At 32.6% G+C, this 12,454-nt stretch overlaps 1 protein-coding gene across 1 annotated transcript in view; it reads right to left on the reverse strand.

The window, feature by feature from the left end:
- LRRIQ1 (leucine rich repeats and IQ motif containing 1) overlaps positions 1-12,454 on the reverse strand; it is a 177,474-nt gene that overhangs the window by 71,136 nt on the left and 93,884 nt on the right. Inside the window, exons 19-22 of the mRNA XM_057316341.1 lie at positions 5,526-5,615; positions 4,745-4,866; positions 4,127-4,222; positions 3,790-3,872 (exon numbers count right to left, since the gene is read on the reverse strand). Of these exons, the coding sequence (XP_057172324.1) occupies positions 3,790-3,872; positions 4,127-4,222; positions 4,745-4,866; positions 5,526-5,615 (391 nt within the window). The remainder of the gene's footprint in view (positions 1-3,789; positions 3,873-4,126; positions 4,223-4,744; positions 4,867-5,525; positions 5,616-12,454) is intronic.

Raw genomic sequence — 12,454 nt, forward strand, 5'->3', positions numbered from 1 at the left:
CCCCTATACTCAGAATTCATCCTCTCTAAGGAGTGTTCCACATGAACCCCAAGCACTTATTCTCTTCCCCCATCCTGCTCCTCTCAATCTTGCTACCAGTTATGCTCACTACTTTTAGGTTATTGACTCACATTTTCAATAAACCAGCAACTCTCATCTTGCACATGATGCATGATGCTCTCCACTGTAGTTATAAACCCTAAACTTCCCTAGGTATCTGCTAAATCCAACACAGATCACCAGGTTCTAAATTAATTCTGTGCATGAGGCAACAGTAAAAACAAAAGACAAACAAATTAAAACCCCATAAAAACAAGACCAGTCATTACCTGTTAGTGCTTATGTCCATAATATTTATTAAGTAATACGAATAACAACAATCAGCACCCAAAGTCAAACTGAATAAATATAACTCCTCACAATTTTAGATTTCATCCTATGGCTTCCATTCAATTCCTCTTCCCACTTCCCCTCCTCCTCCTGTTTTTTCTGTTTAAAGCAGATGGCCTCATTTATCCCAATAGAAATCATCAATACTGACTCTCCCCTGATGGTTGCCTACACTGTACATCTCCTTAGCCCCTTTCTTCTTTACTAATCAGCAAACTCAGTGGTATTCTTTCTCTATCTGCAACTTTCTTTAAATAATTGACCCCCTGCCTTTTGTTCTATTTTCACTCTCATCTTAAATCAAATATTGTGATGTGGACTCATATCCCTTGGCTAATAAATATATAAATATAAATATAATATATATAAATATATAATATAAATATATGTATAAGATACAAACAGTAAGTATTATGTGTTTGCAACTAAGCAACTTGTGCTAAGGTTTTTCATGGTAGAAATGTGAATTAAAGCTTCTGTGTATTTATGCCCCACCCCCATGAGGATTACTGCTCTCTTAGATTGGAGGATGTAACTGATTCCATTTAATTAAAAGTTTCTATTCTCTGACGCTCCACCTACCACCCACCCTCCCTACCCCAGAGATGGCTAGTCTCCAGCAGTTTTATGGACAATGTTGCCCTCTGGTGGCTTAAGATTTTCAAGTTGAAGGTTATCCATATAAGATACAGATCGATCGATCGATCGATCGATCTCCACGTAAATTTGAAAATTACTAGTAAATTTTTAAGCATTTAACAGAATTTAAGTATATAAAATACCATTTTAATTTATTAGTAAGTAAAAGTTTAAAATTATGGCCATTATTTTAGGTAGATTTAAATTAGTAGCATATCACAGATCGTTTGAATTGTAAACTGGAAAGGTACTAGAAAGTTATTTTTCTGTAAGAAGAAAACCAGAGGTACAGAGTCTTAAATGATTCATTCACAGATACAAAGTGACATATGAGCTACATTATTAATCTAGTGGGAGACCAAAGTATCATAATTGGAGAGGATCCCACTGATTTTCTTTTTCATGACTTCATCCTTAACCTTACCTTGAATATTTCTATTCTGAATGTATGTTGTGAGGGGGCAGTAGAGAAAAAGAAGGAGGAGAATTTAAAGGTCATCATTAACATTTTCAGAATTCAAATCTCAAAGAAAAATTTGCTTTTATTTCATCAATCTAATATTTTGATCAAACAAAAGCAAAACAAAAGCTTAACAGAGATATAATACCTCCCACAGTAGTAAGAATGCAATTTGGTTTACAATCCTGTAATTAGAGTAATGATCCCCATAAAAAATTATATCATTGCCATTTTGGATTTTTACCTAACAGATTACGCTTAATGACCACTGTCAAAATGTTAAATTTAAGATGTGGTTGTTAACTTGCATGTCTGGTTGTCCTTTTACATTTGTTACTCTACCATGCCACCTTGTGACAGATAAAAATGGGCTTATTTTTTGCCTGACAATGATTATGTCTAATTTTTGTCCATTAAAACACTCATTTTTATTTATGAGCATAGATTCCTTTTTTAAACTTTTGCTAAAACCTATTATTTACTGTGCTGATTTATTAAAAATGAACTTAACAACAACAAAAATCCCTTAGTTGTAAGAATTAGCAAGAAAGACCTATATATTTCCAGAGACAGATTCTAACAAAATAAACTTTCTTTACCTTCACTATCAGAAACTATTGCAAACATTGTAAATATCTTTAAAGAAATAGATCTTGAACATAAATAATAATTATTTGTTGAACTTTGGCTGAATCAGTACTTAAGCCACTTCTGATATTTGAACTTACCACAGGAGTTTCAGAAACTATCATTGTTCTCAAAACAGCTATTTAAAGAATGTTCGTTGATACTAATGAAGATGAATAAAAATATACATCGAAGCAATAAAAAAGTTTATCAAACTACCCTAACTTACTGTACTGGATTCTATTTCCCCAGGACTGAAAGAAAGTCTCATTATTGTTAAGACTTTGGAGTTACTATTTCCTTGGGAACTGCCAGATAGTACTCAGTTCACTGAGGTCTGATGAACTTAATACGAGTTTACATCACAGAAGTATGGGATGCACAAAGCAAGTTGAATGGAGCACATACTTACATTTTCTTTAAAAATGTTTAAACTTTCAATCTTTCAAACCTGACAAACTTTTAGTATGCAACAAAAAATACTACAGTTATCTCAAAAAGATTAAAGGTGTCACTAATTTAACACTAAAAAAGGAAAGCAGAACATTTGTGAATATAAAAATAAACCATCAGAAATTTATCAATAAAGTGCTGTGCCAAGAAATATCGGCTATTTCTTAGAAGCCAATGATATTTTGGTTATTTTTATTTTTGTTTTTTAGAAAATATATATATACTTTTTTTAATTCTATGGAATTAATAATTAAAAATAATAAGTTGGAAAATTAATAAAGAAAAATTAATCTTCTGAATGCTTCTTTGTATACTTATGCAATCTAGAACTATAAGATAAATATAGAGTCTCTGTTTTTCTCAGGACTAATGGTACTTTTATGAAAACATTTTGCTGACATTCAAATCATTGTAAAAGAAGCTGTGAACAAGGAAAACTCAAAACAGCTTTTAAAAAGAGGTCACATTACTTATATTAACCCTTAGAGTCCATGAGTAAATATTTATAAAGTTATAAGTAAATGCTAAGTTATACACAACATGCAAAAATTTTAAGTAGTTTACATTATAGATATAAAATCATAATGACCTGCTATTTCTTGCCCTGACACTATAAACTACTCCACTATTAAATAATAATACTAAAATGATTAGAGGTATCCAAAGAAAGAAATGATTTGGAGAATCAAATGGGATAGAAGAAAGGATGCCTCTGAACATTTCCTAAATTCTGCATAATCCTGAAGATATACATTGTATTTCTTTTCCAAAGTGTCAAGCTGTGAAGCCCTCATAGCTACTATTCATGAAACTAACAAATTTATTGAAATAATTTATCGAATAATCAAGCAATTTTAAAAACACACAAAGGAATAAGCACATGAAGCAGAGACTCTTTAGAATCAACATTTGTCAAAGTGAACCAAATTAGAAAATAATTACAGCGTAATTCTCAGTGTACAATAGATATAATAATAACGAAGTAAGAAACGGGGAAAATGAAAATAGCATTTACTATATAACAAATCATTTAATGTAATAACATAATTTTCGCTAAGTTTCCTTGAGTTTTTGGAATTATTATCCTAGACATACTCATATCTGTGCATTTCATTTCTGTTCTTATTATTATTAAATATGATTTGGTAAATATTATTTTAAAAGAATTTATCTTTAATATCAGACACACAATTATTACTCAAAGAGCATTCATCACGCACCTAATTTTTTCTTTAATTTCTTTGATTTCATCTTCTGTGCTCTCTTCAACATTTGCTGAGCAGTAGCAATATCCTTGAAGCCCCTATTAAAAGATTAAATTTAATAAAGGCAAAACAAATATCCAGACCATATTAATATATGCAAATGCATATAAACATACATATCTGAACTATATTATACTAAAACAAATTTAGATTCCCATTTAAGAATCTGTAATTTAACAGATACACAGTTTCTTAAAAACGAATTAATTCCTAAAGCCTTGAAAAATATCTACACTGAACATTTAAAAGTCTCTCAATTTCTTCATATTTTAGTGTAAAATACACCACATACCATTCTTTTGAAATTTTTTCTTCTTTTTCAGTTTTTAGCAAACTCTTTCTGCTGGTCTTTGATTCAGGTGTCCAGGATAAAGTCCTATTTTCTGATCTGGCAATAGAAAAAAACTACACTAACTGAATCAACACAAGTATATCAGCACTTTTTAAAACTACAAGCTGTTTATGTTGTCTCAAACTTGGAAATAAAATCCATTTAAATTACAGAAAAACTTTATCTTGAAAAGTAATAAAAGTCTGCCATTAATTTAAAATGTTTACATTTCAATTACTTGAAGCATATTTCAATCCTTTTGTCGAAAGAAATGCAGCACTGGAACTTTTATTTTAATCCTTATCTCTACCTATATAATAGTATTTAAAAGTTCACTTGTTTACAACAATTAATGACATTATTTCACTGACACTTCACTTTTGTTGTTACTTTAATGAAGCGACTTCACACATTTTTTTTTACTGAAAACCCCATAAAATGATTACACTTTTAACATTAAATGCTTTTCCATCTTCTAAACAAGTAAATTTGTACATAATTTTCATCATTTTATCACTTTTGTAGTAAGTGTAATACTCTCCACATGGGCTGATCCTCTAACAGAGTAATTTAGCTTACCTGCTACGAAACTGCGCATGTTCTGACGAAAACAAATCGTCTTTCTCATTACATAGCCATGCTTGAGCTGGATGACTTGGTAAATTCAGTGAAGTATCGTCATATTTTAAGGTTCCAGAGAACTTATCAGGAAAATAATGTATATTAAGTATAAAATACATTGAAAAATTCTAGCATTTATATCCTATTACTTTACATGCATACTGCTGAGTAGCTTCCCAAGGGAAACACATATAAAAATTGAAAATTATAATAAAATTAAATTTATGTAATACACATATAAATGTCCTTTATTGTAGTGGTGAGGGATATGTTTTTTGGTATTGTTTGTATATACAGAATGATTAATTGCAAAGATCTTAAAAATATCAGAAAACAAAAACTTCAAAGATTATCAAATAAATAACAGATATTGCAGTCCATTGACCTCTGACTGAGAATCTTCAGCTGTTGCCCTCTTAATGCATATTTTTGTATTTTTAAAGTGCTGTCAACTAGTGATTTTAGTCTACTGCCAAATATGCAGCTGAAGTATATCATTTTTTTTTTTTGCTACTGTGAAATAAAGTGTTGAAAGAAATCCAAAATAAAGAAAAAAAGAGAAGCAAATGAAAGAAAAGCTATATGAAAAATTACATCTGGGGATGAGGAGGAAGTCAGAGGCTTCTAAAAGTAATTGTGTTTTTCAAGTCAATAAATTGCATTATTAATCACTGCAGCACAGCATAACCTTAAAAAATGAGCAAAAATGGAGCACTAAGAAATTTCCATGACATGTTACCTTTGGCCAGTGCAGCTGGTTTGGGAGAAGCAGTGTTTGTGAAGGGAAGCGGGTGGAATCTAAAGTTAGCCATTCTTTCTCTAAGGCAGCCTGCACAAATAATAAACATTAATGTACATAATTCAGTTTGTATAACTTTTACAAAGAGTCTTTTACATTGTCTTTTATACTACAAATGTTAAGAGAATATATCGGAATTTTTATTTACAGGAAAATGTGCTACTTGCTATTGTGAGATGTTATACTTCTGTTTAATGCAAACATTGTAAAAAAAAAAAAAAAAAAAGACTTTTCATCCCTAAGTGGGATAAAGTGAGAATTTGAGTACTCAAGTGTTCCAAAAAATACGAGGTGCAAATTGTTCAGTGTATTTAACTGTTTGATAACCATGATTCTGAGCCAACTCCAGATGTAACTGAGGGAAATAATTCTTTATCTTTTTATAATGCAAATTTTAATATTTTCCACCAAACCTCACTATTGAAAATTTATGGTATTTTAACACATTAGTATCAGTTTTTCCATAAACACTGTCTATAAGATAGCTTTTACTTAATTTTTTCAAAAATTTCACAAATTTTCTGAAGTGTGTGAATGATAAAAAATATAAATTTAGGGGCGCCTGGGTGGCACAGCGGTTAAGCGTCTGCCTTCGGCTCAGGGCGTGATCCCGGCGTTCTGGGATCGAGCCCCACATCAGGCTCCTCCGCTATGAGCCTGCTTCTTCCTCTCCCACTCCCCCTGCTTGTGTTCCCTCTCTCGCTGGCTGTCTCTATCTCTGTCAAATAAATAAATAAAATCTTTAAAAAAAATATATATATATATAAATTTAAACTTTGAAATACTATTATAGCTCCCTCCACTATTTATCTTAAAACATCTTTACTCCATTTATCTAATTACCAAATTTATCTTATCTTTTGACAATGGAACTATACTAAATGTTACATCATTTAGGATATAATTATCTAAATTTTTTTACCTGGATTAGCTAATATGGTTTAGAATAAACTTCTGTGGTTCTATAATGTTTTTCGAATCTTTACAAAAAAGATCAGAATGCCCATGAACTTGTTTTTTAAAAGGTTCTAAAAAAATAAGACATTTGTTATTTTTATTTTTAAAGATTTATTTTTTAAATTTAATTAATTTATTTAGATTTTATTTATTTATTTGAGAAAGAGATAGCAAGCATAAGCAGGGGGAGGGGCAGAGAGAGAGGGGAAGCCGACTCCCCAGTGAGCACAGAGCCCTATGTGGGGCTTGATCTCACAACCCTGGGATCATGACCTAAGCCAAAGGCTCAGACTAAGCCACCCAGGTGCCCCTTTTTAAAGATGTATTTATATATTTTAGAGAGACGGAAAGCACGAGTGGCGGTGGGGAGGGGGGCGAAGGAGAGAGAATCTCAAGCTGACTCCACACTGAGCAGGAGCCCTACATGGGGCTCAATCTCATGACCCTAAGATCATGACCTGAGCCAAAACCAAGAGTTGGACGCTTATCTGACTGTGCCACCCAGGTACCCCAATAATCAAACATTTATGATTTAAAAACTAGAACTATATTCTGAGGAGAACTAAACGCAATTTTCCATTTATACAATTTCAGTGTTTCTTGACTATATCTTGAAAGGCCATTGGGAAGGAAAGACTAAGACATCCTGACTACGGGCTAGCAGTGCAATGACAGACTTTTACTTATAGAACTTAGTCTTAGAATACCTATTTAAATTCATGTTATTTAAATACGTATGTAAATAGGGCACCTCCACTCAGTTGTCTGACAGGTACACTGTCCAATTTTTTCCAGGCAGACATACATCATAGTTATATATCAGTTATACATGTTTTAAGAATACATATCTGGCTTAAAAGTGCTATCTGATGCAAACAGGATTCAAGGCTCAGATTTTTTAATTCCTTCTTTTGTATGGCAAATAAAGAAAAAGCCAGTTCTATCCCATGAAAGATCAAGGTCCATGGAATAGCAGCTATTATCAAATTCGTATTCTTACTCTGGTGAAAACTACTAAAGTGAAGAGAGAATGTGAAGATGTGGAGACAATATGATAAAAGGCAATGTACCAGAGGATTCTTGGAAGATGGTGGAGTAGGAAGAACTGGGACCCTGTCTCCCAACCTAGAAAATGATTGCACTTACAGAATCTATCTGATATAACTATTTTGGAACTCTGGAGTCTATTGAAGGCATATAACTTCCAGGGGAAAACTTGGATGGTAAATTGTGGTTAATTTTAGTCAGTTTCAGCTCTTAGCACAATAGTCAGCTTTTAGCACAGCTACCTAACTCTACCCCCAGGCCCTGAGTTAGTCAGCTATTCATGTGTTCCAGGATTAGCTTGCACATAGCTTGTAGAGCCAGGGTGGACAATGAGGACCCTGTCCTCCAAATATGGTGATCTGTGCACTGATCATTGATTACTTCTGATCACAGAGGTGCAAAGAGGTGTACTTCCCCTCTTGTTGCAAGCCCCTGCCCTACCAGCTAAGTGATTTCCAGGGAATTTAATGGGCTGGTGTCCTTCCCCACCCTTTCATTTTTCTCTTTTTCATCTTTTGGAGCCAGATATCAAAGACTAGGATGCTCATTTTTTTTTAAAAGGCTAGAATATTCTAAAGCATTTGCATATATGTGGGAAATTAGAAGGTCAACATACATATCCAAGGAAAGGCACAGACTCAGAAAAGACCTGAGAAGACCTTAAATTTATAACTCAGGCTGATCCTCAGCCCAGAAACAGCCTACAATAATACAAAAACAAACATAATAAAAGCAAAAACAAAACCCCAGCAAACCGTGGGGAAGAGAATCTAATTTCTAGAATTACCATAATTATTACATTCAATGTCCAATTGTAAATTAAAAAGTCACAAACCATTCAAAGAAACAGAAAAGTTTATGGCCCATTCAAAGGAAAAATAAATAAATCAACCAAAACTATCCCTAAAAAAAGACCTCAGGGCAAATTTACTAGACAAAGATTTTAAAATAATTGTTTTGAAGATAGCCAAAGAACCAAAAGGAGAGAAAATGATGTATAAACAAAATGGAAATATCAATAAAGAGATAAGAAATCTAAAGAGAAATCAAGAAAAAATTTTGGAGCTGAAAAGTACAGTAGCTGAAATGAAATATTCCCTAGTGGAATTCATTAGAGAGATCTGTCTCTGAGTAGGCAGATAAAAGAATTAGTGAACTTGAAGATGGACAATGGAAATTAACAAGTTTGAGAAATAGGAAAAAAAAAGATTGAAGAAAAATGAATAGAACCTAAGGAATCTGTGAGATACCATCAAGCAGACCAACATATATATCATGGAAGTCATAGAAGGGGTAGAGAAAGAAAGAAACAGAATGCATATTTGAAGAACTAATAGCCAAAATTTTCCCATATTCAATGACAGACCTGAATATAAACATCCAAGAAACTCTAAGAACTTGAAATACAATGAACTCAGAGACTCACACCAAGACACATAATCAAACTTTCAAAAAGTCAAAGACAGAATCTTGAAAGAAGCCAATGAGAAATAACTGTCACATACAAGGAATCCTCAATAAGACAGCTAGCAGATTTCTTATCAGAAACTTTGAAGTCCTGAAGGCAGTGAGCTGATATATTCAAAGTGCTAAAAGTTAAACAAAAACAAAAAACAAAAAAAACCTGTCAACCAAAATTCCTATATTGTCAAAACTGTTTCAAAATCAAGAGAGAAATTAAGATAGTCCCAGATAAACAAATGCTGAGAAGTTTATTACCTTTAGATCTGCCCTGAAAGAAATGCTAAAGGGAGTCCTGCAGGTTGAAATGAAGACACAAGCAGCAATAGGAAGTCATATGAAAAAAACCAAAGATCTCAGTAAAGATAAATACATGGGAAATTATAAAAGCCAATATTATTGTAACAACAGTTTGTAACCCTACTTTTTGTTTTCTACATGATTTAAGGAGACTAATACATAAAAAAACAATTAGTAGTTCAAAAGCTAGTATTATTGTAACTTTAGTTTATAACTCTACATTTAGTTTCCTACATAACTTAAAACACTAATGCATTTAAATGAATTTTGGTTTATGTACATAAACGATATCAACAGAAAGGGGTGGAGATGGAGCTGTAAAGGAGCAAGTTTGGGGATGCTACAGAAGTTAAGAGGGTATAAATTCAAACTGCAGTGTTATAACTTTAGAATATTAAGGGGGATTGAGGAGTTATTGTTTAATACCTATATAGTTTCAGTTTTACAGGATGAAGAGAGTTCTGGATATGGATTAAATGGTGGTGATGGTAAAATAACTTTATGAATGTATTTAATACCATTGAATGTACACTTAAAAATTAAGGTGGTAAATTTTGTTTTATGTGTATCTTACCGAAATTTTTAAAATTGGAAGAAAAATTTTAAAAGTAATGTGCCACTTGAGAACTAACTGTGGAAAGGACCAGTATCGCCAGGCAAGGAGCTTTATTTATATACACTGTTGTGTATACACATACACACAACATTTTTTCTTTTAAATACCTGCCAACCACCTCCTATTTTATATTCTCTGGGACTCCAGCTGTTTTCTTCCTCCAGTAGGACAAAAACTCACAAAGAGTGACTTCTTTGCCATATCACATGGATGTTGATGAAATCTCTTTCTTAAGCTATACAAAGTCTGGGGGAAAATTTAGTCTTTAAATTGATATCTTAAAGTGCAGAAGACTTTGAAAATAGTTTTTCTTGGTTTTTAATGCAAGGTCACAAATTTTTAGAAGATTCCAGAACAATTCTTTAATCACTATCTCAGAAATTTCTAGAAGCATGAAGAGAAGGCTTAGTATAAAATACTAAAGATACTTTAGTAATTATATAATCACAAACAAAAAATGTTACCACAACTACTGATTTATGTGAGTTCAAGCTTATTAATATCTAGTATATTTGGCAGTACTTTGAATGTTGAAAAAAATCTCAAAATGTCAAGAGGAATTGGCCAAGATTATAAATATACTACTGTTTTAAAAATGTATATTAATATATCATGCTTATCACTGGAAATTTATACAAATTTTAGTTACGGCTTAAGAAAACCTTCTGTTCAGATATTCTTTAACTTACAACTGAGGATCTGGAAAGCTTTCTGGTTATTAGAAGACTACTAGCAAATTTACTTACATATTAAAAATGAACTTGAACTTGGATAGATCTGTAACTTTGTGTTCACAACCAAATGTTTGATCAGATACACATGTATTTGGCTTTTGACCAGAGAAGAAATCATTATTTTACAATTCAACTTTGAGAGTCTAGAATATAAGGCCATCAGGAAGAAGAGCTACAAATAACACTCTTGTTTATTTGGGTGTGTATATGCAAAATTTTTCAGGCCATTTGTAATCTTTTCATTTGATGCATGAAACTGGGATCAGACTTGCCCAAAGTCACAAGTCAGTGAGAATTGAACAAGTCCTAGAAATGCTAAAAGCCAGGATTTGATGTTTTTCTCCCTCCCTTTGCTATCTCCTCCCCTGTCCCAACACTTTCCTCCTCTTCTGCCCAAGTTGCCTCTTACTATCCCCAAAATAATTCTTTCTAATGCTTCCTGATAACTTTAGGAGCATCTTAGAATCCTTACAGTTTGAAAACTTGGCCCATTTTGAATCTCAAATCTCACTTTCTAAACACTCTCCTCTGGGGTGCGTGGGTGGTTCAGTCGGTTAAGTGTCTGACTTCAGCTCAGGTCATGATCCCAGGGTGCTGGGATGGAGCTCCATGTGGGGATCTGTGCTCAGCAGGGAGTCTAGAGATTCCCTCTCCCTCTGCCCCTCCCCTGGCTGTGCTCTCTCTCTCAAATAAATAAATAAAATCTTAATAAATAAATAAATAAACCCTCTCCTCCATCCTCAATGCAAAACATGGTGGCTTATATTGTTGATATATGCTATATGTTACATGCCATTGTTATATGCCATGCATACCTCTTTTCAACAACAAAATGTCACTTTAGTCTTTTTCTTTGCCTATAATTTAGATTGCATTTGTTTATTTTCCCATAATGTACTGGAATATGTAATACTCTGTAAAGTTAATTTGAGATAGGGATCAAACATGAACTCCAAAATTGAAAGTTGCCCAGCTTGACACATTTGTCTTCTTCTCAAAAATTATTCCTGAAAACTTACTGAATTTTACTTTGGTCTGAGACAAAAAACAAATCCAAATTTGACTGTTGTGGTTTCCTATAGTTATGTTATATTAGCTTTTCTCATCTTCTCTAGGTTTAGGGAACCATAAGAGGACTTGTAATGTTTAAATTTAAAGATAACTTTATTGGTTTTTTATATATTGGCCTCTACACAGTATTAAGTAACAGAGAAAATAAACCTTATTAAATCAAGTCAACAAATAAAAGTATCAACTAAAATTACTTTATAATTTAAAAGGTGCAAAATAAAAGTGCAACTGTAGATCACTATGCCACATTAGACTTAACATACCTCTTATTTAGATATTTATTTGTTATTACAGATATTTTATGGCAAGGTGGCAAAAATCCCCCCTAAAAAAGATTGAGACCTAAGTTTATTAAAACTTCTGCTAAAATAATTCTTTCAAAAAGGTTATTCACTGTATGAAGACTAATATATCATAATTAAAAAAAAAAGGTTATTCACCTTGCACTGTGAACTCAAAGCCCAATAAAATGTCTTATTCATCACTGTTTTCAAGGTTCATTATGAGCAATATATAATAGGTGCTTAATGCTGGGAGGCAATTCTCCATGGGTCTCTATTTCTGCATGTCTTGTGACAGCTTTCTTTCCAGACTATCTTTTCAAGGATCTTGATATAGCTAACACCCTGGGAAGATATAGTGTTTTCCCCCGTGTTAGAGGGCACTGTGTTACCCAGGACTCA

The sequence above is a fragment of the Ursus arctos genome, unplaced genomic scaffold, assembly GCF_023065955.2.
Source record: "Ursus arctos isolate Adak ecotype North America unplaced genomic scaffold, UrsArc2.0 scaffold_21, whole genome shotgun sequence".
Lineage (NCBI taxonomy): Eukaryota > Metazoa > Chordata > Mammalia > Carnivora > Ursidae > Ursus > Ursus arctos.